General features: G+C 62.9%; 1 protein-coding gene across 9 annotated transcripts in view; it reads right to left on the reverse strand.

Annotated features, from left to right (window-relative positions):
• The window catches only part of KCNT1 (potassium sodium-activated channel subfamily T member 1), a 74,513-nt gene that overhangs the window by 11,804 nt on the left and 35,846 nt on the right, over positions 1–26,863 (reverse strand). For 7 of the 9 annotated variants that reach the window (XM_070250938.1, XM_023629374.2, XM_023629371.2 and 4 more), the window contains 22 exons: positions 21,897–21,976; positions 21,094–21,193; positions 18,663–18,719; positions 17,580–17,628; positions 17,442–17,501; positions 16,938–17,012; positions 16,785–16,868; positions 15,921–16,015; positions 14,436–14,616; positions 10,737–10,901; positions 10,252–10,388; positions 9,091–9,154; positions 8,844–8,952; positions 8,180–8,288; positions 7,242–7,391; positions 6,574–6,812; positions 5,991–6,225; positions 4,473–4,578; positions 2,844–3,016; positions 2,139–2,210; positions 1,761–1,895; positions 1,225–1,336 (listed from right to left, as the gene is read on the reverse strand). In XM_070250938.1, coding sequence (XP_070107039.1) covers positions 1,225–1,336; positions 1,761–1,895; positions 2,139–2,210; positions 2,844–3,016; positions 4,473–4,578; positions 5,991–6,225; positions 6,574–6,812; positions 7,242–7,391; positions 8,180–8,288; positions 8,844–8,952; positions 9,091–9,154; positions 10,252–10,388; positions 10,737–10,901; positions 14,436–14,616; positions 15,921–16,015; positions 16,785–16,868; positions 16,938–17,012; positions 17,442–17,501; positions 17,580–17,628; positions 18,663–18,719; positions 21,094–21,193; positions 21,897–21,976 — 2,587 coding nt within the window. Of the gene's footprint in view, positions 1–1,224; positions 1,337–1,760; positions 1,896–2,138; positions 2,211–2,843; positions 3,017–4,472; positions 4,579–5,990; positions 6,226–6,573; positions 6,813–7,241; positions 7,392–8,179; positions 8,289–8,843; positions 8,953–9,090; positions 9,155–10,251; positions 10,389–10,736; positions 10,902–14,435; positions 14,617–15,920; positions 16,016–16,784; positions 16,869–16,937; positions 17,013–17,441; positions 17,502–17,579; positions 17,629–18,662; positions 18,720–21,093; positions 21,194–21,896; positions 21,977–26,863 lie in introns of those variants that run through there. The other 2 variants (XM_023629368.2, XM_070250937.1) reach the window with 2 other exon arrangements.

Raw genomic sequence — 26,863 nt, forward strand, 5'->3', positions numbered from 1 at the left:
TGTCCTGTGGGCTCAGGACCAGGAGCCGGCCCCAAGTGCTGGGCCGGGCAGACTCCAGGGAGGGCCTGGTGGGAGGGGAGGTGCGGGCACAGCCCTCTCCTGGGGCAGGACGGTGGCGGCTGAGCTGAGCTCTCAGGCTGCTGGCTCCAAGGCTCTGTCTCCCCCAAGGGCCCCGAGGCCACCTGCCCGGCTTCGCTCACCCCTCTGGCAGCAGCGGCAGTGGAGCTCCAGGGCCCCCAAGGGCCTGCCAGTCCACGGTTGGTGGGACGCACGTCCACCGTGCATCTGGGTTCAGGGTGGATGAAGCTCCAGGGCGCGTCCCTTCTGTCTGGCATTGACGGCAGGCTGGCTTGGGTGGCGGCAGCCCCGGGATCTCCCCTCGTGTGGCACGGGGCAAGCAGCTCCCTGATCGGGACCTCAGCCCAGGCTGGGGTGTGTGGGGCTCACAGGGAGAGGCTGCTGCTTCCCCCAGGGACCGGGCCTCCTCTGGAGACTCGCCTGCTCCCTGTCTGCCCGGGGCGGCCTGATCGCTGCCCTCACGCTGACACGCGGGCCTGCCCCTCGCTGTGGAAGATGGTGCTGCACTGGCCTGAGCACAAGCCTGAGTCAGTGAATGTATGAGGTGACACCACCCGGGGCTGCGCTGTCCGTGCCCCTGCTCGAGGCCTGTGTCCCTGATGGCTGGCCCCCAAGCCCCTGGGCTCCACACCCAACCCTGGCTGATGCCCTTCATGGAGCCTTGAAAAGCTGATTCCAGCTCTGCCACGGCTCTGCTGTGTGACCTAAGGCAAGCTCCTCCCCTCTCTGATCCCCAGTCCCTCGTCTGTACCAGGGGTGAGCACACGCACCTGCCGGGCAGTTGACAGAATGGACACGTTTCAGGGTGTCTGGGGTGGAGGAAACAAGTGGCCGGTGTCACCTGTGTTAGTTACTGACCTGAAAGGTAGCTTTGGCCCCAGACATGGCCAGGCCTGGACGCTGCCTTAGGGGACAGTATCTGCTCCTGGCCCATGCTCCTAAAGCTCCGGGCGACACCACCAAGAGCCTCACATGGGAGCCGAGCCACCCCGACTCTGAAGCTCCCGGCCAGAGGGGGGCAGGCGGCAGGCCTCCTGTAGCCCCCACTCCCCGTAGGCTCCCTCGGCCCCTTTCACCCGCTGCCCCCAAGCTCTGGTGCCAGCTCCGAGCCCCCACAGCTCAGGAGGCCGGACGGGGGTCGCTCACCTTTTCCAATTTAGAAAGAGCCAGAGAGTAGCTGTCCTTGGCGCGGAACTGCATGAACCGCATGTTGGACGGGTGAGTGAGCTCCGTGGTGATGCTGAGGCTGGGGAAGAGCCTGGCGGGGAGGGGGTGCTCAGGGCGGGCCCCAGGTCACTGAGTGGGGACTCTGGGGGGTGTTCCATGATCAATAATGTAGGGGGCCTATGGGGGGGGGTCCCGTGGTCACTGATGTGGGGACTCTGGGGAGTGTTCCATGATCACTGATGTAGGGGGGGTATGGGGGGGGGTCCTGTGGTCACTGATGTGGGGGCTCGGGGGTGTCCGCTGGTCACTGATGTGGGGGGGCTTTGGGGGGTGTCCCCTGGTCACTGATCTTGGGTCTCAGGGTGGGTCCCCTGGTCACAGACATGAGGAGCAGGCTCAGGGCGGGTCCCATGCTCATGTTGTGGGGAGGGGGTGTCACAGAGGGCCCCCCATGGCCGAGGGGCTGGCTCAGGACTGGGTTTGAGCCCAGAGGCCACCCCCGCTATGGCCCTCACCGGAACATGGTCTGCACGTTGACGATGGTCTTGGCGTCGGCCATGTAGTCCTCCTCGGCACTCATGGTGCTCTCCTTGTCCACCACCACCAGGTTGTCGGCGTAGATGATGCCGCTCTGCAGCAGGCTGTCCAGGCTGCCGGGGAGAGCCACGTGGCCAGGCTCCCTGGGCCGGGCTGGGGGTCCCGGGAACTCCCTGTGGGTGCACCTTGCCCTCCCTAGCCCTCAGTGGGGGCCGTCTGTGACCTCCTGGCCTCCCCACACCCTGGGAGGAGGATATTTTGGAGGAGGAGGGGAGAGGACAGGGGTCCTGCTAAGAGATGGGCAGGTGCCCCACCCGCTCCAGGCTCTGCAGGAGGCAGTGGCGGCCTGGCCTTACTTGTCCACGGAGCCCTCCATGTAGTAGACCATGGGGAAGCAGCAGATGGCCTCCAGGAAGTGGTGGTCAGGCCTGTGGAGACAGCAGGCCCTGGTGGTGCCTGTCCTGCTCTGCCGCCCCCCTCCACACCCAGTCCGGGCCTGCCCTGGGTGAGCAGGCTGGGCAGAGCAGGGCTCCCCCAGGACCACAGCACAGGCCTGGGAGCCTTAGAGGACAACGGGCAGCTCTTTATTTTACCCAAGGGGAACCCAAGGCCCCAGGGGTGGGAATTGCCCAGGTCAGATAGCCAAGGCTGGACCCTGGCCTCCAGAGGTGAAGGTGCTGGGGGGAAGGCCTCCCAGAGGGCTCACAGTCGCTACCAAGGGCCAGAGGGCACAGGAGCTGGAGCCAGGGAGGAGCTGGGGGCATCTGCAAGTGGGGAGCAAGGGATGGGCTTTCTAGCGGGAAAGGACCAGGCCCAGGGCCCAGGGCGGTTCCCAGTCCCCCCACCTCAAAGGTGGGAGGCAGACCCAGGCAGGTCAGGGGCCCAGGGTGGGCAGGGTGGGGCGAACCCTCTGTGGCCTCCCTCCACCCTGGTGGGGTCTGCAGACTCGTGGTCCCAGGCTAAGACTGCAGGCCCGGGCGGTGCTGACTGGGACTTGGTGGTGGTGGTGGTGGGGTGCCCGCCTCCTCTCGGACACTGGCTGCACAGCCTGGGGGGCTCACTTGTTGTCCAGCAGCAGCACGATGGGGTTGAGCTCCTTGCGGGAGCGGTAGTAGGCCCGCAGTGGCACAATGAAGTTGTAGAGCCCGTTGCCTGCTGTCTCCGCCGAGACGATGATGAGCTTGTTCTTGAAGCCGTAAGCCTTGGCGTCCTCGTAGCTGTTGTGCTTGCAGCCCTGTGGGGAGGGGTTGATGTTGCCACGGCCGGCCGCTGGCGATGGGGGCCTCGGGGACGCCAGCTCACCAGACGGTGCCCGGGACACCTGGTCATCAGGCGCTTGGCCTCGTCCTTTCATGGCCCGCACGAGCCCCACGGGAGCTCTACGTGCCACCAGACCCCCGTCCTCGCCCACACGCGCTGCTCCGTGTGAGCCCTCCCCACAGAGCACAGCGGCGAGCGGGGCCGCGGTGGCGACAGCCATATCAGGCAGGGCAGGGAGTCGTCCGTGTGAACACGTGGTTTTAGCAGATGCGGAAATGAACAGACATATGTCATGTGTGTGTAAGCACGTTTCCTAGCTCGGTCCGCGGAGAGGCCCAGACGCAGGAACGCCCCAGCACTGAGCATGCCCAGCGCCCAGATTTTGGTTTCTAAACATCATTCTCCACTAAAGAGAACCAGGGTTCCTTGGAGAAGCGGTTGGTCCCAGGACCGGAGTGCAGCAAGTACTACATGGGTGGGAACATCGTGGGTGTGAAAACATGAAGTGTTCATGGGACGACCCGGAAGCCAGCCGGCAGGGCCCCCACCAGCAGAACCGGGAAGGTTCAAGCATCAAAATCAATAATCATCTGTAACAGATGACGATACTGCATAACAAGTAATGGGTATAACCCTCTGCACAACAAGGATCCGGGCTTCACGCTGATAGACATAAATGAAGAAAACCGTCCACGCGGGAGGAGGGGAAGCAATTCCCCCAGCAGGCTGCTAACACATGCAAAGGGAATTTGGAAACAGAAAGGCCCCACCTGACGCTGGGACGAGCAGGTGGGAGTTGGGTGGACCGAGTCCCCACGTCTCCCCAGGTCGGCTTAATAAGAAAGGCAGACACTGCATAGTTTCCACAGCGGAGAAACCTGGGGGGCGCCACTGCACCATGTGATCAAAGCTGCACCCCAAGGACGCCTCCGAGAGGGACACACGTCCCCTGCGGGCATTCCAGCCCCAAATGCACAAGCTCAGTCTTCTTATGAGAAAACATCTGCAAACCCAAGAGGCCCGAGGGCGGGCCGAGGAATGCTCCAGATTGAGGGAGATGAAGACATGACCGCTAAATGCAGAGTGTGACTGGGCTGCTCCTGACGGGAAAGCCATGAAGACAACTGCGCGATGGGGACAGTCAGCGCATTTTGAGGGTGGCCTGTGGGTCGGACGGACACCTGATTTTGGCGCGTGAACTGTGGTCACAAGAGTGTCGTCCTCGTTCTCAGGAAACACTGGTGCAGGAGGGGCCGGGGGTCCCACCTGCTCTGCACGGTTCAGAAAAACACGCTTCCAACAGAGGGGGATGGAACCGTCTGGGTCTGGGTAGAGGGTCCGGGGTTTCATCCCCATGTTCTCAGCGTCCCATAAGTTTGCAATCGTGTGGGAACGCAAAGTCACGCGGAGCGCTGCTGGACGCCACTCACCTTGTCCAGCCGCAGGCAGCAGAAGGGGGCTTTCACGGGCAGGAGGTGACACAGGGTGGGTGAGCTCCCGATGTAGGGCGAGTTGGGGGGGTAGCCCTTCACGTACCTAGGGGTGCACAGGAGCCCTCAGCACCATGGTGGTCCCCAGCCCCACATCCGGGACCAAGTGTGCTGCAGAGCCCACCCCGGGCGGCCACACGGGGGCGCCAAACCCCACAGACCCAGCCCTGCCCACCAGCCATGCGTGGGGGGGTCCCTCGATGCTGCTCCCCTTCCCACCCAGGAAGTCCCAGGACCCCGTGATCAGCCCCAGCCCCCCCGGGGTGGGGCGGGAAGGAGGGCTGTGTCCGGGACTGCTGTCTTTTCCCTGGGGGTCTGGGGTGAGATTTCATGCAACATGCAAGTGCGCACACAACACACATGGATGCACACGCAGACACACAAAACATACACATGCATACCCTCCCCAACACTCATACACGAGCTTACACAAGGCCTGGAAGTATAACCCTGAGGGGCTCCCCCAGTCACCCCCTCCTTGAGGCCCCCAGCACCCCAGTCAGTGGGCAGATACTGGCCCTCGGCCGCTCCTCTACTCCCTCCGCTGGGCCACACTGGTCTCCCCAGCGGGCTGTCCCCTGCAGGTGTCCCACCCAGTGCACGCCACGCAGGGGCTGGCCACCCTGCCATGGCCTTGGCCCGGGCAGCCTGGGGAGGGGCTGGCCTTCTGCTCTGTCTCCAGTTGGCTCAAGGGACATGGCCTCAGAGGCCAGCCCTGCCACCTGCCCCATGGTGTCCAGGACCCCTGGCCTGTCCCCGGGGATCTCAGGAGCTGGTCTATCTGTAAAATGTGTTTACTCCGACCCAGAGGCAAAGGTCAGGAGCCGGGAGTGGTGGCGGTGACAGCCCAGCTGGGAAGAACACGTTGCACAGGCCGGAGGCTGGCCGTGGCCCTGTCGTCAGGTGCTGCTTGTCTCTCCTGGCCAGAACAGACTGAGGTGTCTCCCATCTCATCATTGCAGTGGGGAGACCTGGGGCCCAAACCTGGGGCAAGATGACAGCTCAGATGGGCCAGTGGTCTGCAGGCCTGCCCTGCACTTCACCTCAGGCTCCCTTATCTGTGACCTCTGCAGACCATGCTCAGAGGACAGCCACCCCGACCGAGCGGGCCATGGTACCAAGGCATGAGGCCGAGGAGGACAAGGGGGTGGGCGGGCACAGCCTGGCTTTTGTGTCTGCCTGTTGGGGTCCCTAGAAGATTCACTTGCCACACAAGGTCTCCTATAAAGCTGCCTGGGAGACACGATTCAGAGAATGGGGCAAGCCCAAGGGCAGCCACCCATCAGGGCACAGCGCCAACGCTGGCCAGGCCCACCTCTCCCTGGGCACCTTGCACTCATGGGGACATTTCCTTCCCCCATGCGGCCACAGCCACCAGCCCCTCATTCTCTGTCCAGCGGCCCATTTCCTCTCCCTGCCCGAAGTTGCAAGCTTCTGTCCCCTGAAGGCAGCACTCACTCCACCACGGACAGCCCCTCATCGTCTGACGGCGTCATCTCGTCCTCCGACTGGTCACTCAGCAGGTCACAGGGCAGCAGGGCCGAGCTGTCGGCCAGCTCCAGGACAGGTGCGATGCTGGGCCGCCGGCTACTCGAGCCATTCTCTGTGGGCAGTGCCAGCTTTCCACCCCCACTGCCCCTGCTGCTCTGTGGTGGCCGGCACTCTGTGTTCTGGAGGTCCATGGCCACTGTCCCTGGAACAGAGTGCCTGGACTTGGCTGGCAGCCCCTCCCTAGGCTTTCCTGGGTGGCTGGTTCTGGAGTGGAGGTGGACAGAGTGACCCCTGACCCAGGGCAGCCTCACACCAGCAGGCACTTGGACACCGATGCCGACAAAGTCCCCACAGGAAGGCAGGGATACACCCACTGGACAGGTGTGAGAACTGAGGCCAGAGAGACGTAACTTGCCCGAGGTCACCCTGCAGGCCCAGAAGAGCTGGTCTCCGGCCCCTCCCTACCTGAGCCCAGCGCTGGAAGGGTTCCCACCACCCCCCCCCCCACCATGGCCAGGAGCACGTCCCACCCGCCTCCGACGGGCCTCACCCATGGAGGCGATGATGCTGTGCACGGGCAGGCGGGAGGACCCCTCGTATAGGCCCTGCCCCGAGAAGCCCTTCCTCTTCTGCTTCTCCTCCTGCTTGAAGATGAAGGCGGAGTTCTCCTCCTTGGTGATGTTGATGTAGAAGCAGGTGTCGGAGGCAGCCAGGATGTGCCGGGGCCCCGGGTTCAGCAGGATGCTCTTCGTCTCCTCCCGCTTCAGCCCGATGAGGCACACGCCGTACCTGGGCGGACGGGGCGCGGGCGGCTTCACGGGGCCGCCACCCCACACCCTCAGGACCCTCGCTTTCCGCTCTGCCTCTGAACAACCAACGGGCCCCAGAGTCCCCCTCCTGGGCTCCTAGTATGCTGATGATTCAGGGACCCCATTTGGGGTCCGGCCCTCAGTCGAGCTTTCCCCTCATGGGTGTCGGGACCCCTTTGCACTTCACCCAAAGACCCAAGGTCAGCCTCACGGGAGCCTCAGAAAGGAGGGGCCATGTGGCGGGTCTCACGGCTGTGTGGATGGACCCGGATCCAAACGTGGACTCTACGTGAAACCCTGCGGCTATCCCTGCCTGTCCACGCCGCCCCGCCCAGCCTTCCACCCGCCCTGAGCTGACCGGAGGGAGGATGGACAAGCCCCGGGCCCGCCCGCCCGCCGGGCCACATACTTCTTGTGCGCATGGAAGGCGGCGTAGGTGAAACTCTTGCCCTCGTACTCGCGGAAGAACTTGCTGTCGCCCATGCGGATGTGGTACACCTCGTTGCCCGAGCAGCGTCCGTACATGCGCTGCCACTGCTCCGGCGACTCCTGGCCTTCCCTGGGGTGGGCGGGTCGTCCCCTTGGCCAGCCGCCCCTCCCGCCTGCTCAGGGCTGCCAATCCCCCCACCCCCCACAGAATGGCTTCTGACAGTGGTGGGTGGACACCAGCATGGCCAGCTTGACCCCAGACACCTCCCCGTCTGCCCGAGCCTTTTAAAAAGGACAGTTTTAAAAAGCTATAAACACAATGGTCTGATTTTTAGGGGATGCCAAAATGTTTGGGGTCAAGACTGGCCTCGGCAGCCTGTGGGTCCTCCCAGGAACCCTGGGCCAGTCCCCTGCTCCCCTGCCTGGTCCCTCCTCTGTTCCAGGGCCGCTTCTTGCCTCGGGCTCTGCCCAGGGCCCCAGGCCCAGGTGCCGCAAACCAAATGCACCTTCTCCCCAAACCGCGCCCCAGCAGCCTGGTCACTGTGCTCAAGACCCAGGGCTCTCCCCGTCCCCCACCTGGCCCTTGCTCTATGTAGGCCCTGTCTGCAACTCCCAGCAGCCCCCTGGCCGCCCCCCCTGGCTCCCATCCCTCACTGGGCTGCTCAGAGCTCCCCGGCACCTACTGCTGCCAGAATGAGCCTGACGTCCTCAGCTGCGTCCAGAGCCCATGACCCGTCCGTGGCATCCCTGCCATTTCCCCTGGGCTCACCCCGATACCCGGGCGGGACCTTTGCCAGCTACATGTATCCCCTCCCAGGTCTCCTCGTCACCTTCCGCACCCCCTGCCTGGTCTCCCAGGTATGGTGCATGGTGGGCACCACGTGGTTGGATGGCAGTCCCATGGGGGCGGGCACTCACTGGCCGCGGGACGTGTGCACCAGCAGGGTGATGAGGGTGGATGTGGCCGGGCAGATGCAGTTCAGGGCCAGCATGGCATACTTGCACTCCTCCTCACACACCACGTGGTCTGCAGGCAGGAGGGTCAGGGGTCACCCGCTGGCCTCCCTGCCGTCTTTACAGCAGACGCCCCCTTGCCTGGCACCCTTCATAGAAGCCCCCGTGTCTGCTCCATGAACTCCTGCTCAGCCCTGACCAGCACCCACCCCGGGAACCTCTTCATTCTCTTGGCATTTCTGTGCTTGTCTTGCAGCTTGACTGATAGCTCCAGAGCTGGGTGGGGCCTGCTCACCTGTCCCCCAGGATGCCCAGCATGGGGCCTGCTCACCTGACCCCCAGGTCTCAGCTGGCGCATGCCCATAGAGTGCTCATCATATGTACCTGCCCCTCCCCTGCCCTCGGCTCCTGTCCTCACTGACCCCGGGGCCCCCAGGTGCAGGACCGGCATCGAACAGCCAGACCTGTGTGGGCTCTGCCTCCATCCCCCTTGGTGAGGACGGAGCTCAGCTGTCCCCCACCTCGCCCCTGCGTCCTCCTGGTGCATGGAGCTCCAGTCTCCCTCCTCAGCCCTCGCAGGTGCACACTCGCCTGTGTGCACACACGTGACTCCCCAAAATGCATGTACCTGCAAACTTGACGTGAAACTTGTTCTCGGGCTTGAGGATCTGGACGTAGAGGGGGCAGTTGGGGGCAAAGTCCTTCACTGCCCAGGCACGCAGGATGGTCTGGTGGTCCTGGGGGTGGGGGGGTTGTGGTCAGTGCTGCGGGGCGGCTCTCTGCCCTCAGGTGTCCTCCAGCTCTGGCTGCAGGTGGGTACGTGGTGGGTGGCAGCAGTGGGCCCTACGCGGGGCTGGGTGGGGTGGGGCACTCACTGCCGCCGTGCGATCCACCTCGTTCCGGCTGCTGAGGATGAAGCAGGCCTCCCCGTTGTCCATCCTGCAAAGCACGGGGCTCAGCACTGCCTGGACCCGTCCATGCTCCGTCTTTGCCATCGGGGGCTCGGGGCAGGGGCCGGAAGGGGGGCCCTGTCAAGCTCCACCTCGGTCTGCGCTAATGACCTAGCACTGGGGCCCTGACCACCGTGGGGCCCATCCTCTGTGCCCCGTTAACCCCGGCGGTGCTGGGGTGTGGGAGGGAGGGGAGCACTTGATGGCAGAGATGTGGACTGTACCTGCTGGCCTGTACCCCCGGGACAGACGGCCCGAGGTCTGGGGACCCACAACCAGTTCCACTCCCCTCCCATCCCCCAAGAGTCCTGGCCGCAGACGGCGTGTTGCAGAAACTGTCCCCTCAGGTCACCCAGCATGCCCGCCTTGTTCCTCCCGGCCACTGCGTCTCCCCAGGGGAGCGGATCACAAGAGAGGCTGCACCCCTTGGTCAGAGCCGCCTCCGGCAGGGGGCTTGATTCCTGTCCCCAATTTTATGGGCGAGATGTTGGGGCCCAGGGCTCAGGAGGTGGGTGGGTGAAGGGACCGCAGTGCTGGGTCTCCTGCCTCTCCCCAGCCTCTCCACAACCCACATTTCACCACAAAGGATGCCTCAGGTTCCTAGAATGAAATCGTGACTGGGTCAGGGGTGGGGCAAGGCTCGTGGGGTGTCCCAGAGTGTGCACCAGCACATTCTGGAAAGTTCCATCTGCCAACAGTCTTCTTACCTCAAATCACTCTGTCAGCTTGTCTTTAAAAGAAAACCCACCCACAGCCCGTGTCTTCCCACCCGACACTGTGCAGCGATGGTCCCACCCTGATCTACTCGGAGCCCCTCCTGGAACCTGACAAAGAACATCCCCCAGACAGCAGGGGTGGGAGGACGTCCTGGAGGCTGACCCAGGCTGGGCCTGCCCGGACGGCTCAGCAGCCGGGTCAGTGCAGGGTCTGAATCGCCCAGGCGGTGGTGGGCACAGGGCTGGAGCTGCTGCCACTCTGATGGCCCGCTGCACCCCGCCCACCCCCAAGGCCACTGCTGGACCGGCTCAGGACCACACCCCTGCCCCCAGGGCTAAGCCCTCCCCTGCAGCCTGCAGGCCCCCTCACTTGGCCCGCATGAGGTCCTGGTCCTTGAGCGCCGAGCCCTGGAGGTAGATGACCCGCTGGGACCACAGTGGGATCTGCAAGACCCTGCGGACCTGGACGTCCATCTCGGTGGGGCACAGGATGACCACGTAATAGTCCTGCAGGCAGGCCAGAGTCAGCCCCGTGGTGAGCTCACCCGGCCCTGCCTTCTTGGGGTGTCACACCCACTGCCTCTCCGGACCCCAGTGACGGCGTATCTGACGGGAGGGAAAGGTGGGACCCCCACGGACCCATCTCTACAGTGTAGGAAACCACGTGGCTGCCACGCTCCACCGCACAGGTGGGGAAACCGGGCCCAGAGCGCTCAGGACAATGCCGGGAGGAGTGGGGGCTGTGGGCGGGGCCTCCCCTGGAGCAGGGGCGGGGTGTGGGCGGGGCCTCCCCTGGAGGTGGACCGTGGGCGGGGCCTCCCCTGGAGCCGAGGCGGGGCCGTGGGCGGGCCTCACCTGGAGCCGGGGGTGGGCGTAGAACTCGTTGAGGAAGTCCATGAGCAGGTCGATCTTGAGCGAGCTGACGCACAGGATCACGTGCTTCTCCGTCTGGGCCCGGTGGCGGCTGTAGTTGCCCCCTGACTTCTGCCGCTCCATCCACAGGTAGACGAGCTCCTCAAACTGCAGGTAAGAGCAGGTGAGTGCCAGGTGGCCTGGGGCAGGGCCAGCAGTGGGGTGACGGCGACTTCAGGGGGGTCCTTTCCCTCGTGGAAGCAGCAGACGTGGAGCCCCAGGCAGCACAGAGCAGGGGACGAAGAGAGGAGGGGGCAGCCCGGGCAGAGGCCGGAGCAGGACCAAGGAGGTCTGGCAAGGATGGAACCACATCCCGACCGCGACTCGGAAGGACGCAGTGTGCGCGGCACAGGCCACGCGAGAGGCCACATGGGGACGTCCCGGCTGGCGGGTGGGATAGCGGCACGTCCAGCTCCCGCCTCAGGCAGCCAAACGACCGTTAGTGGATGGCGAGGTCTGCACTCTGGACATCCAGGTAACTATGAGACCTTGCGTCTCTCATCAGCACCGGAGACCCATTTTGGAGAAGCCTGGAAGTATCTTAGCCTACTGATGTTCTCAAGCCACAGAATTAGGAAAACAGACGCTGGGCGTGGAAGGAACACTTCCCGTGCTCCTGGTTACTAGCCAACGTCAAGGGTGTGGGTGATTCGAGGTCTGGGGACGCTGCCCGCCCCGGCCTACACTTCCTGGATATGAGCTTTGGATGTCGGAACTCCTTTTAAATTAGAAAACGACAGATATGTAAAAGTGGGCGTTACGTCACAGGGCCTGCTGCCAGGGCTCCGGGGAGCTGTCCGGGGTGCTGACTCGCCAGTCTCTCGCTGCAGTCTGACTCCACGTCTGTAGGTGGGAGCCAGACCCTGTGAAAGTCGCCAACTGTTTCTGTCTCAAGCATTGAGGCCATTCATTATTTAACACGGTTTAAAACGAACAGCAGCAGCTACCCTCTGTGGTGCCCACCCGTGCCGTGTAATTTTGCTGAAACGAATCTATCCAGCACCTATTGGGTTCCCATGACAAGACCCGGTGGCTCTGCGGCACAGGACTGGCTCCATAGCTGGGAGGGGTCTGAGACCCCAAGGTGATCCCTGAGGCCGTGCAGGGTGGGATTCTGAAGGCAGACACCGTGGGCTTCAGCCTCACCTGTCCCAGCTGTATGACTCTGAGCTGAGGCCCCTCATCTGCAAAATGGCATGATGGTGCCTCCCCCCCAGGGCTGCGGTGAGAGGTAGATGATCTGACTGTTAGTAGTAGGCCCCCTAAAACTCATGTCCACCCGGAACTTCCGGACATGACCTTATTTGGAAATAGGGTCTTTGCAGATGTAATTAGTTAAGATAAGGTCAGATGGGATTAGGGCGGACCCTAAATCCAATGACTGGTGTCCTTGCAAGGAGAGGAGAGGACACAGAGAGACACACAGGAATAAGCCCCCTGATGGAGGAGGCTGAGATTGGAGCAATGCAGCCACAAGCCAGGGATGCCCAGGACCACCGGCACCACCAGAAGCTGGAGGGAGGCAAGGAGCAGACGCTCCCTCAGAGGCTCCAGGAGGAGCTGGCCCTGCCTACCCCTCAATTTCAGACCCTGGCCTCCAGACTGGGAGAGTAAATTTCTATTGTTTTAAGCCCTTGGTTTGTGGTACTTCGTTGTGGTGGTCCCAGGAAGCTACCACTGATGTGTGAGGACACTCAGCCCTGAGCCAGGAGGATGCTGTCAGCTGTCATCACAACTACCTTCTGGGAGGGACATTTACAGTGGGCACTTCCTTGTCTCCTCTCTAGGGGTGTTAACGGGGGGATGCAGTCGAGTGGAAGAATACAGGAAGGTAGTTGGGACCAGCCCTTTCTGTCACTGACGAGACAGCCAGCCTCCCCAAGTTAATGAGGGGGCAGGAAGCTGCCCCAACAGTGACTCAGCTGCGTCCTTCGTCCCCACCACCCACTCCGGCCTTGGAGGGGATGCATGTGCTCCCCTGAAGCCAGGCCCTGCAGGACTCCCTCTCCTCGGGGTATCCCTCTCACCCGTGTCGGGCCTGAGTGCCTGGCTCCCCAGCAGCGGAACAGGAGCACAGCCTCAGCTGGAGATGGGGGCGGGAGGGGTCCAGACAACATCAGGCAGGGAGCCTGGGTGCCTCGCACCATTTAAGTTGAAACCACCCTTGACGAATCTGTGTGTCCCCCAGGCACACGGACTGGACAACAGCCCCAGCCCCTCTCATGGGAAGGGGGCAGGCTGCAGGACTGACCATTCTCTCTCCTGACGTATTTCCTGAGGGGAACAGACTTTCTCTGCATGCTTGAAAGAGTTCAGAATAGTAATGTAAAAGTATAATTTTAAACTTAAAAAATAAAAATAAATATGAATAATTCAATTATAATTAAAAACAAGTATGTTCATAATTTATAATTATATAATTAAAATATAACTTAAAATATAATACAAAACATAATTTTGAAAATATAAACTTAAAACCTTAACAATCTAAAGAATATTAAAAGTACGATTTAGAAAATACAATTGTATAAAAATCTAATATAATTTGAACTGAGATTCTGAAGGTGGCCGGGGCTCTGTGGCCCGAGGGGGTTCTGCCAGCGGGTATGAGGGAGAGGTGGCCATGGGGCGGGATGGAGTGTGGGGAGGACCAGGCTTCGGATGGAGCCTGCGGAGGAGGCCACTGCTGACGCAGGTCCAGGAAGGGAAGTTCTGGCGAGCACAGGGGTGGGGGCGAGACTGCTGTCAGGGCTCTCGGCCCCGTGTGGGTCCCTGGCACATGGCAGGCCTTGCGCAGGGGGGCTGTGCTCTGGACAAGGGTGGAAGCAGGGAGGAGGGGGTGCTGGTTGTGGTAGGGGCTGAGGGCCAGGGCGTTAGCTCAGGGTCAGCAGAGGTCCCCCTGTGTGCACCGGCCCCATCATGGCAGCAGTTGGGTGCCCTCCACATCCTGAGTGTCCACCTTGGCATCTGGCTCCCCACCACTGCCCCCCCCCCAGTCCCCTCTCCAGGCCTTTTCCTCCCGACTGAAGGTGTGCTGTGCCCTCCCCCACAGCTCCTGGAGCAGCTGACAGCTGCTGTGTGGGTCCCTAGGGGAGGGTGTTCCCCTGCTTCCCCTCCCCGACAGGGCCGAGCCCAGGGCAGGGTTGGGGGGGCAGTGCCTGAAGCCAGCTGGTCCCCTCTCCAGGCCTCCACCTTTCACACCTAACACAGGTGGTGCTGGGCTGGGCTCTGGTCCCACACTGCCCCACCTCGGCTCAACCGAGGTGACAGGGGACAGGGAAGCAGCAGGCCGGTGTGCCCCATGTAGTCCTGACAGCTACTGCTGCACCGGCTGAGGGCTCCTGACGGCCAGCCCCACCCCTGCATGGGGGGAAATGGGGCACCGACCACCCCAACAGCCCCTCTGCTCATACACTGCGCCCTCACCAGGTCCAGAAAGGGAGCTGGCACGTGGCACCCCGAGACTACTGTCCCTTGCTCACTGTCCTGATGGCCCCGGGCCTCACTGGCCACAGACTGCCCAGCAGGCCCCTGGCAGGGCCCACCATGAATCAGTGTCACCCCTCTCTCTCCTGCCTGGTCCGGGTGGCCGCCTCCCTGCTGGGCTTGGGGCCAAAGGCCAGAATGGGGGGCGGGGCTCACCTGCAGCGGGAGCACCACAAGGGCCACACAGATCATGATGACCACCAGCAGCTGGGACGGCCAGATCTTGGGCGTGACATCGCCGTAGCCCACGGTGGAGAAGGTGACGATGCAGAAGTAGAAGGATGTCAGGAGGGACAGGTTCTCACCGGCTCGCTCCAGGTGCTGGATGCCGCAGGTCCTAGAATCCGGGGGATCAGGGGCTGTGGGTGGGGCCTCAGCCATCTCACAGCTCTGCCTGCCTAGGGGACCTCTTCACCCGGAGATGGAGCATTGCCGGGTCACCCAGAGACACAGGCCGAGCCTGGGGGCCCCATCACTGACAGGGGACCCCCACAACCTGGGCCTGAGTCCTGGCCAGGAGTAGGGGGTGTGGGCTGCTTGGCCCACTGGGGCTCCTAGTGGACCCCTAGGAGGTCCCTAGTGGATCCCGCCTGCGGCCTGCCAGAGCCAGGACACCCAGCACTCAGATCTCCCCCGACTTTCCCTCCTGCTCCCTGGCTCTTTCGAGGCTCCTGAAAAATTCACTGGGAGCAAGGACGCAGAGCTGTGTGGATTGAGTGTGGGCCTGGGAGTCAGGGGGAGCAGGTGTGGCCCCCAGGCTGTGAACCCCTGCGTGCCACCCGCCCCCAAGGCCTCATCCTCACCCAGGAGGTCAGACAGGGCACACTCAGCCCCCTGCCCAGCACAGAGTTGGATGGTCCTGTTTCCCACCTGGGGTCCGGTGTTCCCATCCCCAGACTGGGAGGTGCTGACGGCAGGGCCTGGGGGCCCACAGCACACGCCATGGGGCAGCACACAGCAGTGCTCAGGGACCCTCCCCTGGGGTGGACAGGTGGGCGCGCTGGCTGCTTGGAGGGAGCTGGTGAGTTGCCCTCGAGGTTTCCACCCCATGGACGCCCCGCCTGCTCTGCTGAGGTCTGTGTGTGTCAGGGGAGTGGGAAGGGGAGGCAGGAAGCATGTGGTCCTCCTTCCCTCCCCATCCTTGGTGCCTGCCCTGCATCCCTGCCCGGGGGACAGGAGGTGGTAACCAGTCTCACCAGGACCCGGCCAGGCCAGCACCTCTGTGGGAAAGGGGGCTGATGCAGAAGCGTGGGGGGCTCTCGGCTCCAGGAGCCCCCACCTTTCCCACTGACTGCTCCCAGACCTTGCTCTCAGCCGAGCCCCAAACCGAAGGGTCCCCACTGGGCCAGGGGCCAGTCCACTACCTCAGACCTGCCTCCCAAGGCACCAACCAGGAAGTCAGACTTGGGTCTCCCCAGGCCCCAGAGGAGCCGGACTTGGATCTGCTGCTGTCTGGGAACATGGGCTCCCAGCTGCCTCCTGGTCCTTGGTCCTGGCCAGGCTGCCATCCGCCACCCCAGGGCCGAGGCCTTCCTGATGTCTTAGATGCCAGGGCCTGGCTCTGCCCAAGGAGAGGTCTGCCAGCCACCTGGCAGGACCTCTGGATCCACGAGGGGCCTCCCAGTGGGCGGTGGCACTCACCCCGTGAAGACCAGGCATAGCAGGGTGCAGAAGAGGATGAGCACCTGGTTGAACATGGCCGACTGCGTCCGCAGGATGGCGCGGTGGAAGTCGTTCTGCGGGACATGGGCGCTGTCAGCGGCAGAGCCGGGGACCCGCCCCAGAGCCCAGGGCCCCTGCGTGGCCACATGTCCCAAATACACATGTGAGTAAAGGAAGGGAGAGGCGAGGGGTGCGGCCGCGGCTCTGTCCTGGGGGACAGCCACAGGGCCCCATGGCCAGTCACCCCGACCTCCACTCTCATTCTCAGGAGACCATCCTGCCTCCACCACGGCGGGTGAGGGCTAAGGGCCCAGGACTGGAGGGCCCTGGGCACAGGTCAGAGGCCGTGACCTCAGCACCGTACCCTCACTTTACAAGTAGGATGGGGTGTGAGCCTGGGCTTAGAGGGGGCGGTCACGCTGCCTGCTGACGTTCTGCAACAGGGACCTTGCCTAGATGCTCAGCAGAGGGTCTGCCCGTGGCCCCAGTGTGCCTGTGGCCCTGGGCCATGTGGTCCTGGTTTCCGTGGCCCCTATTTGCTCTCACCTTGCACTCCCCGCCTCCCCCATCTCCAGGATCAAGAAAGCTCTGGGTGGATCTCCTTCTGTGTCACTGCTGAGCTTCAGTGCGGCTCAGGGAGGGGACGTGAGGGCTGGAGTTGGGCATTCACGGTGACAGATTATGTGTTTCCACTTGTCACCCGGCCTCCTGGGGCACCGAGTGGAGCTGGCTGGCTCTGCCTGGCCAGGGCCGGGATGTGGCAAGCCTTGGCCCCGGGGGTCCTGGGGGGCTGCCCAGAGGCGAGGCGGGAGGGCTGGGGGGCCGGCATGCGGTGGGGCTTACGATCATGTTCTCCAGGGCGTGCTTGGCCAGCCAGCAGTTCAGAAACACGGGGATGAACAGGTTCCGCAGTGGCGCCCAGAATATCTGCAGAGAAGACGGGTCAGGGGGCTGGGGGCTTGGGCGGCCCGTTCCTCAGCCGGCAGCTTCACCCACCGTGATGATGAAGGGCAGCGTGTTGATCATCTCCAGCACGAAGGAGACGCGGAAGACCTGCTCCCAGATGTTGCCCTGGGGGTGGGGGAGGGGCGGGGGAGAGAGACAGACCAACCCTGGGGTGAGGGGGTGGGGCTGGGGGCTGGAGGAGGGGCGGAGGAGGGGAGGGGCGGGGGAGAGAGACAGACCAACCCTGGGGTGAGGGGGTGGGGCTGGGGGCTGGAGGAGGGGCGGAGGAGGGGAGGGGCGGGGGAGAAAGACAGACCAACCCCGGGGTGAGGGGGTGGGGCTGGGGGCTGGAGGAGGGGCGGAGGAGGGGAGGGGCGGGGGAGAAAGACAGACCAACCCCGGGGTGAGGGGGTGGGGCTGGGGGCTGGAGGAGGGGCGGAGGAGGGGAGGGGCGGGGGAGAGAGACAGACCAACCCTGGGGTGAGGGGGTGGGGCTGGGGGCTGGAGGAGGGGCGGACGGAGGGGAGGGGTCGGGGGAGGGAGGCGGGCACTCACTTTGTAGCTGAGGTAAATGAGCAGCATCGTCTCCAGGAAACTTATTATGGCCACGATGACCTGGGAGTGGGCAGGGACAGGAGCCTCTGAGTGGCGCCAGGGGAGGGGGTGGAGAGGGCCGCCCACCCACCCACTCACCTGAATCGCCCACAGAGCCATCTTCCTCTCCACCCACAGGATGGGCGCCCTGGGAGAGAGGGAGGTGAGCTTTGGGGGGCGTACCCCAGCCACCTCTGGGGGCCTCCGCTGACCCTAAGCCCCTCCTCTTTTGGACCGAGAGTACTACCCTGCCCTCGGAGGGGAGGAGAATGTGGAGGGAAGGAGGGGGTCCCCAGAAAGAAGGTCAGTAGGGCCGCCCTGGGAGGTGCCTGCCGTGGGGCAGGGCCGCAGGCTTGGAGGCCTCTTCACCCTGGACATGCTCAGGCAAGGGCAGCCTGAGGCCCAGGCAGCCTCCCCTTCTCACCCGGGCTTCTGGGGACGGGGCTTCTACGTGTGGGGCTGCTGGGGAGGTGCTGACCAGCCCCACTCTGGGTGTTCCTAACCTGAGCTCCTCACCCCTAAATGGGCAGGGCTACCGTGAGGGGAAAGGAACAGGGAGGAGAGATGCAGGGGAATGGAGAGGCGAGACTCAGCCTCTGGAAGAACGGAGGGTGGCGGCTGTGCAGGGCAGGGCAGGGCAGGGAGTGCCAAGGGGGTGTGGGTGCAGGATGAGGGCTGAGAGGGGGCAGTCCCTTCTCGGCTGAAAACACGGGGGCTCTGGGTGTTGGGGATAAAGCGTGTGAGGCTGGAAGGTAGAAGCTCCTCCACCAGGAGGTGGCCAAGACCCTGGGGACACATCCCAACCTCTGGACGGGGAGTCCCCAGTCGCTCTGGGTCACTCCCACTACTTGACCAGGGCGCCCGCTTTCCTTGGCTCAGAGCATCAAGAGTTGGGGAAGCAGCGACTGAGCACTGCCCCCACCAGAGGCAGGGGCAGGGGCTGCCTGCTGCCAGGAGGGAAGACATGGTGGGTGGGTCAGGCCGGCTTTCAGTGACACTTGTAAGTCTTAATTTGCTCTGGGGGCCCTCGAGGTACTTTGCAGGGATATCTCCAGCGCTGCCCACTGCTCAGCCAGGGCCCGGGGTCGGGCTGGACAAGATCAACCTCACCCTACTCTGGCCCTGGGCCTCTGAGCGGGAGTGGGGCCAGGGAAAGGTCTTCCAGTTGGGCAGTGAACTTACCAATTGATCTCGGAGGATGATTCATTGAAGGTGTAATTCTGCTTCGGGCAGCCCCAGCTGTGGAGAGACGGAGCTGGCCCGGCTGCCCTTCCCAGCGCGGCCCCTGAAGGGGCCCTTCCCAGGATTGCCATGGGCTCAGGGAGTGTGGGGTGCACCTGCCCAGGGCTAACCCCCCATCTTAGACTGCATCTGTGCTCCAACACTTGGGTGAAGAGGCAGCCTGCCCCGCCCTGCAGACCCCCAGAGAGAGTCTCTAATGGAGGAGGGGCCGGCAGGCTGGATGAGGACACACCCACTCCGGGACGTGAGAGGTGGAGCCCAAGAGAGAGCTGGGAATGCAGCCTGGCCTGACCGCAGGCTGCTGGGGAAGGGCCGTGCACGGCACTACCGTGGAGCACTCAGGGCCTCTTGGAGGCCGGAGCTGCTGCAAACAAGGCTGGACAATGCCCGTGAGACAGAGCTGAGAGACAAAACTGAGCTCTCACTCCAAGGTACTGACTCCAAGATTTAGGTCCCTAAGTCACTCTTAATGACAAGCCTCCTCAAGCCACCTGGACACCCGGCTGCTGGTTGGGGCATGCTCCGGCGGCAGGGGCATGGCAGACATGCTAGTTCTGCCTGAGATTGCAACCAGTGTCAGGGTCGCTGATCAAGAGGACCTCACTCTCACAGAGCCCCATGGTGACGAGAAGCTTTCTCCCCCTTTTCTCTCAACTGACCACTTCACTTCCTTCTGAGCCTTATTGGGGCTGTTGTTATAAACTCAACACCCATGGAAGTGGCTGGCTATCCTCCTGCCCATCCACCATCCATCCATCCATCCATCTATCCATCTATATACCATCTATCCGTCCACCATCCATCCATCAATTTAGATACCATCTATCCATCCATTTATCCACTTATCCACCATGCATCCTCCCATCCATCCATCCACCTACCCATCCAACCACCATCCATCATCCATTTATCTATCACCCACTCACCCATCTGTCCATCTATCCTTCCATCCATCAGCCATCATCTGTCTATTCACCATCTATCCGTCCACCATCCACCCATCAATTTACATACCATCTATCCATCCATTTATCCATTATCCACCATGCATCCTCCAATCCATCCATCCACCTACCCATCCAACCACCATCCACCATCCATTTATCTATCATCCACTCACCCATCTGTCCATCTATCCTTCCATTCATCACCCATCATCTATCTATTCACCATCTCTCCATCTACCATCCATCCATCCATTTATCTACCATCCACCCACCCACCATCCATCCATTATGCACCACCCATGCATCCATCTATCCATAATTCATCTATCTACCCACTCATCTACCCACCTATCCACCCATCTACCCATCTATCCACCAGCCCCTTCACCCATCCATTTGCCTCACCAATCCTAATTCTTGGAAATTAGAAAACATGAGAGCAGAAATGGAAAACTCAGAGTGCTGAAAATAAAGCTAATGAAATTCCCCAGAAAGAGCAAAAGATGGGAAATAGGAGAGAGAGGATAAAAAATGTACAGGATCATTCCAGAATCCAACATGGGAATATCGGGAAGTCCAGAGAGAGCATGTGAAGGAGATGGGAAAGGTATTTCCAAAGACTTAATTCAAGACAAGTCCAGCCCTGAGTGGACCCAGCTCGGTGTCCACTGGGACAACACGGCGATGAGAAGGGGACCACACCATGGTGTCATGGAGCCTTGTCAGACACGGGCCCAGAGAGAAGCTTCCACTGGCTTCCAGGAAAGAAAACTGTGCTTCCCACAAGGACCATGAGTGGAAAGGGCAGGGACATCCTAACAGCAGCCAGGGCAGCAGGAAGACGATGCAGCTAGAGGAAGAACGAGGCCCCGCTCCTTCACTTGTGGGCCCACCCCAGACTTCAGCCCTGAAGGCGGCAGGCAGCTTATTCCCACCGTCTTTCCCTGGAAGTCACAGCAGCACAGAAGTGACTGAGGAAGAGGACACCGGGGGGTCCAGGAGGGGCTGGCAGAACCAGGTTGAGCCTCAAGAAGAAGGAGACTCTGCCAGCACTGGGGGCGGCCGTCCCCACCCCACAGGAGCTGACGGGAGCACAGAGCCCCTTGCTGAGCCCCTCCCCTGCACCATTCAGTGGGGGGGCACCCCAGACCCTCAGGAGAAATCTTTCCAGGTCAAGGAGCAGCTGCAGACACAGCCACTGTCCATTCTTCTGCCTACATCGAGCCAGTGGTCAGCTGGAGCCTGAGGGCAGGGTCCTAGGCTCAGCTCGGTGGGGGCGGACACTGGGACAGGGGTCACATTAGGGAAGGAAGGACTCCCCACGGCCCTGGGCATCGGGCGCAGGGCACAGACCCCATGCTGACCCCATCAGCCTCTGTGATGGCAGCAGGGCCCCTCAGCTCCCAGCTCCGCAGGTCACCCACCATCCGATCCCCAGGGCCGGGTCGTCCAGCAGGACCCGGACAATGTACAGCAGGCAGGTGAGCAGCTTCAGGGAGAAGTTGAACAGCCGGATCCTCAGGCCTGCGGGAGGGGAGGGGAGGGGAGTGTCAGGGCTCCTGGGCTGCCCAGGGTCCCACTATCATCCACCTCTTGGCCCCCCAGGGCTGGGCCGCTCCCGAGAGGGCTGATGGGGTGCTCCGCATGGCCTGGGCAGCTGCTGTTGGGCTGGTCTCTGAGAGGCTCCATCTGCGTCCCACGTGATAGATGTGGGTGCGGAGGGTTCCCTGAGCCACTTGCTCCTTGGGGCAGAACAGGTGGGGGTCGGGGGAGCAAATGGATGAGCTGGGATCCAAGGGCACAACCTCCACGCCCCGCCCTGCATCCCAGGAAGGGTTTGAGGTGGTCAAGCTCCTGCTGGGAAGGCCAGTGGGGGCAGCCTGCAGGGAGGAGGGTGGGACCGCATGGAGGGGGCCAGGGAGCCCCTCAGGGTGAGGGCCGGAGGGCGGAGGGCTACAGGGGAGGAGGCGAGCTGGTGCCCCAGACTGCCAGAGCCCAGCCCAGTGTCCAGCAGGAGGGCGGCATCCCCACAGGCTCCAGGGCCCATCTCCGGTTAGGTGGAAGGGGGTGTGAAGCTGAGATGAGGGCCCCCGCACCCACCTCTCACCGACACAGCCCCATTCTCTGTGCAGGCCCTTCCCCACACCAGCCATCACCGGGCACACGCTTTGCCTGTTCCAGGGAAGTTCAGTCCTGGCGCCCCACCCTCCCCGCAGGCGCCACTCACTGGATCTTTGGTTTTTGATGAAAAACAGCTTGAGCCGCTCCTTGAAGGTGTTCTCATTGACGTAGAACTCCACCTGGACCCTGGGGGGCAGGAGAGGTGCATGGGGGCTCCAGGCCAGCGGGGGCTCGGCCCAACTGGCTTCTCCCGCACCTCAGGTGCCGAGCAAACAGACAGACGGATGGTGGTGGCCGGGTTGACGCCTCCACTCAGGCCAGGAGTGCCCCCCAGTCTCCAGCAGACCTGCCCACCAGCCCTTCCAAAGCCACTTGGCAATCTGGGTGCTCGCTGGACGCCACTCTCTCAGGCCCAATTGTCATAGGCAACCACCCTGTGTGCCCTGGGTGGCCTATAGCGTGGGGCTCAAAACACACCATATTATCTATATAGAATGTCCCAGAAGCCCAGGGTCAGTTGCTCTGTCTGGTGGCCCCTGGTGGCTGTGCCCTGAGGCTCGCTGCAGCTGGCAGGAGGGTCAGGGCAGATGGGCCAGAAGGAAGCAGCCTTCCTGCATCAGTCCGCAGGCCAGCAGTGGGGCCCCTCCAGCCAAGGCCACTCCCCTTCCCTTGGGCTGGCCTGCACCCCAGCCAACCCCTAGACACTCTGAGCTCCTGCCAGGCTCCCGACATCCTGGGAACAGACCAGAGTGGACCCAGCAGGAGTTGGCGGGGTATGTCAAACGGGGGAGGTGGATGGGGAAGGGCCATCTGGTCACCAGGGTCATGTGGGGCCTGGGGCCATGGGCTGCTGCCCTCGCTGCCTCTGCATTGGACATGGGCCTGCTGTGGCCGGCTGTGCCCAGCATGCTAGCCAGGCGACAGCTTAACATTCCACCAGAATGACAGTTCCAGTGTTCACAGCAGGCAGGATGGATGGAGCATGACGGATGGAGCAGACATGGCCATCCACTCCACCCACCTCCCTGTCATCGTCCCCTGGCTCCAACACCTGGGCAATGAGCCGGGGACTTCCTCCCCCCCGACCAGGCTCCTGCTCCCGTCAACGCAGAAATTAACGCCGCTCTTGCCTTGAAAGTTTAATGGCGCTGCTCTGCCTGGGGCTGGCCACCCCAACATCTCCAGAAAGCGTCTAAAATATTCATCGTTCCCCAAAGCCTGTTTTAGGCAAAGTAAGTGATAGACACAACGTGTTGGCAGCAGCTGTCTGGACCTGCCCTGCTGAGGGGCCCTCAGGAGGGGCCTTGGGCAGAGCCCCAGCCCCTCCCTGACCTGCCCCAGGCTGGAGCCCAGGGGCCTCTGCTGGGCACAGGGCTCAGGAAGGGCCCAGGAGGAAGTGTTGTGGCGTGGGGCCCTTCCCCCACTCTTGGGTCCTGGTGTAGTGCAATCACTCGGCCACACACTGGACTCCTGGGGCCAGGGCAACAGGACAGGCCTCCCACTGGCCAGCAGGGTCCAAACCCAGAGCCACAGGTCAATGTACCCCACTGCATCCCATTATACTCCAGTACACCTCACAGCACCCCAGCGCACCCCACTGTACCTCCCACTGCACCTCAGCATACTCCACTGTACCCCAGCACAGACTCCTTTCCCCTCCCTCCTTGAAGCCCTCCCCACACCCTCCCAGCTCATCTCTGAACCCCTGAGTCCCACGCTCCTCTGAAGGTGCCACCTGGAGCTGGGTAAGGAGAAGCCCCCAAGGGTCTCTTTGGGGAGTTGGTCAGACAAGCTAGGCTGGGCCTGGGCCCAGGGGTCAGGGGGACAGATGCCCCTCAGTGGAGCCCATGCCCTCCCGCAGCACCCACCACATTACTGGGGGACCACATGGGTCCCCAAAGCACCCAGCTCAGAAACACACCCTCCCTGACACTCTCCTGCCCGGTCACAGCAAAGCCCCAATGGAGGGGTTTCCCCTACTCGTGCCCCTCCACCCAGGCGCCCCCCCCCCACCGGACCCTAATCTGGCCAGCAGGGCCCTGCCTGGCCCACGCAGCTGGTGGCCGAGCCTCGCACCTTCCTCCTCAGCCTCCTGGAACACTGCCGCCCACCCTGGTCCCCTCGTCTCTCCTCCAGTCTCCTTGACTCCCCTGCCCCAACCCTGCATGGGGGGCACCCTCTCACCGCCCGCCTGGCCCCACCTGCACAAGGTGGCTTCCAAACCCTGGCTCTGCTCGGAGCCCCCCAGCGCATTTCTGCCCCCGCTCCCCGGGTCATCTCTCCAGGGGTGCTGCTCACCAGACCAAGCAGAATCTGCCCCTCCCCACGCAGGAGGCCTCCCCCTCAGACCGCAGGGCACCCCGCTCCACTCTACTCTCCGCATGTCAGACCCCAGACCCATCGGCAAGTCCCAGAGACATTCCCACTTCCCCCGCGGCCACCTGAATGGCCCCCCACTCAGCCCTCCCTGCCACTGAGAGCCCTCAACCCAAAGGCTCCAGGCTCTCCTCGGGGTCCCACCCACTTCTGCCTCCCCTGCCCCAACTTGCTGGACAGCTGGACATCACCAGGTAAGACGTCCCTGACCGCCCACCTGCCCGTCTATCTCCCATGACTCGGCCCCCAGGAGGGCTCGTCTCTGACCTCCCACCCCCAGGAGTGAGGGCAGCACAGCCCCGGCCCTGTCCTCCCTGGCCAACCCTCATCGGGGCCTGACCTCAGCCCCGACACCTGCCCTCAGATCCAGTGCTCTATCCCACACCATTGCCCCACCCTCCAGGGCTGGCCCCTGCTTCTTGCTGTCACCTCCCGGGACCAAAGACCAGAGCAGGGAAACTGAGGCAAAGACCAGGAAGCCAGCATCGGTTGGCTCCTCCTGCCTTCTCTGCTAGGAAACCCCGGGAAATTCTCCCAGCTCCTTCCCTGGGGTCTCCAATGCCAAGCCTAACCTGAACCCTAGCCCTCCCCGTCGCCGGCCAGCCACTCCCGGCACATGTGCCTCTCATGGTCCTCCCCCGCTGCCCACTGGAAGTCCCTGCCCAGGGCCCGTGGGGTCAGGACTCCTGGCCCAGGACTAGGCATGCCCAGATGCCTTCCCTTAGAGATCCTCTGGCCTCTCCCTGGCCCCCCCGAAATGGAAGCCTGAGTCAACTGTCAGAGGGGGAAGGCCCAGCGACCCTCGTCCCCTCTCCCAGGTGACACTCGTCTGGACAGCCTCCCCACGTGCTCAGCAGCAGCAGCAGCATCCACCCACAGAGGGAGGAGAGAGAGGGGTGGTGGGGGAGCTGCCGGGCCGGCAGACTTGGCCCCGAGAAGCGGAGCCTGCAGTGCCCAGGAAGTCACGAAGCCTCCTTCACTTTTAATTTTTCATGAGCTGCGGCCGCCCACTTCTTCTAGCACCACCACAAAAAGTGAATTACAAACTACCCATTTACCCTGAAATGTGTTTACAGCGATGGGTGTAATTTGGCCCAAAGGGGCGCTGGGCAGACCCAGCTGATGCCGACAGCAAACCTGTCAGGGAGCTGCCTGGACCCCTGCAGCCCCCAGGGCTCCCTGCACAGGCTGGGCCTGGTTGAAGGGTGTGCTCTCAGCTCAGCAAGCTCGTAGGTAGAAGCGAGCCAGTCCCAGGGTCACGGACAGTTTGGCCTGGCAGTCAGAGGCCCTGCCCCTCACCTGCCCCTGACCTGCCTGGGCCTGGGCCTGCTCACCAGGGGACAGGCAGTGACAGGAACTGCCTGCCACAGGCATTGTGAGGGTGCCTGGCAGGGGTGCTGTGGCTACAGAGAAATTAAAACATCCTCTGTGTCTCAGGCTCCTGCCTTGTGAAATCGAGCTAAGGTTCGTTTTCTGGTGGAGGGTTAAGGGAGAGACTGCCCCAGCCCGTGGCTCGGGGCCTGGCGTCTGTCAGCTCAGACAGTGCTGGCCATCAGGGCCCACCACGCACCCCCGCCGTGCCATAAATCCACACGTGTGGCTGCAGATCGTGCATGGCTGACACCTACCACAGGTGTTGGGCAGAGGTGTGTCCCTTGGCAGGACCACCTCCTTTTCCCCATGGCCGGTCCAGCTGTGGCTGGAGGCTCGTGGTGGAGCTGGTGATGAAACTCACAGGAAGCTGCTCTTGGGAGCCAGGGAAGGGCTGGGCGGGGAGCCCCAGGAGCCGGGGCGCCAAGAACTCACATGGTGAGTGGCCCCAGACCTGGGCATACAGCGGCCTACAAACATGGGATTGGGTCATGGGCAAGGGCAGGGCAAAAGGGTCTGCATCCCATGTGTCTGTCCTCATTCATTCGTTCATTTGGCAAGAGGCCAGAGCAGGGAGGTCTGGGCATGCTGAAGGAGCCACTTTGCCCAGGCAAGGGTGGCTGCCCAGTGACAAGCTGGGCAGGTGGGAGCTGGGACCTGCAGCCCTCCCTCTGACCGGCAGGCTGACCGGCAGGCTGGGGGAGCAGACCTTCCAGGGATTCCTGGCACAGATGGCCTGTGCCGGGAAGCTCCAGACGCAGGGCCAGGCAGCCGGGCCCAGGCGGGGAGGGTGGCCAGGCACTGGGCACATGGCCATAAGCAGGCTCACCTGCGTGGCCATGCACCTGGGGCCGAGGTCCAACTGCCTCCCTCGGTCTGTTACTGTGCTGGTGGCTCTCCAGGAGGGGCCTGGGAGCTCCAAGTGGATCCCACAGAGCCAGCAGGCGAGAAGGAAGGACAGGGCCCAGGCCCAACTGCCGGTGCCGAGGCCAGCTATTCTGAGAATGGGCAGAGCTTGGGACCAGCCAGGGGCCTGGAGGAGGACAGACACCTGGCTCGCTCCACCCCTCAGTCCACCTCCACCTATGGGTGGGTGGGCAAGGAGCCGGGGCTGGGAGGCAGGTCACCTTGGGGCTGGTCTGGGCTTGGAGGCACAGGGGACTGGCAGGAGTGACCTGTTGGTGGGGGGGGCACCGAACTGGGGGGCGGTGGAGGCTGCCTTGCCACCCCCCCTCGGCTCCACACTAAGCCTGTGGGGGTGTCAACAGAGACCCCTGCCAGGCACATCCCCCAACTCCTGGACCCTCCTCAGGGTGGCTCTGGATC

Source organism: Equus caballus, chromosome 25 (genome assembly GCF_041296265.1).
Source record: "Equus caballus isolate H_3958 breed thoroughbred chromosome 25, TB-T2T, whole genome shotgun sequence".
Taxonomy (NCBI): domain Eukaryota; kingdom Metazoa; phylum Chordata; class Mammalia; order Perissodactyla; family Equidae; genus Equus; species Equus caballus.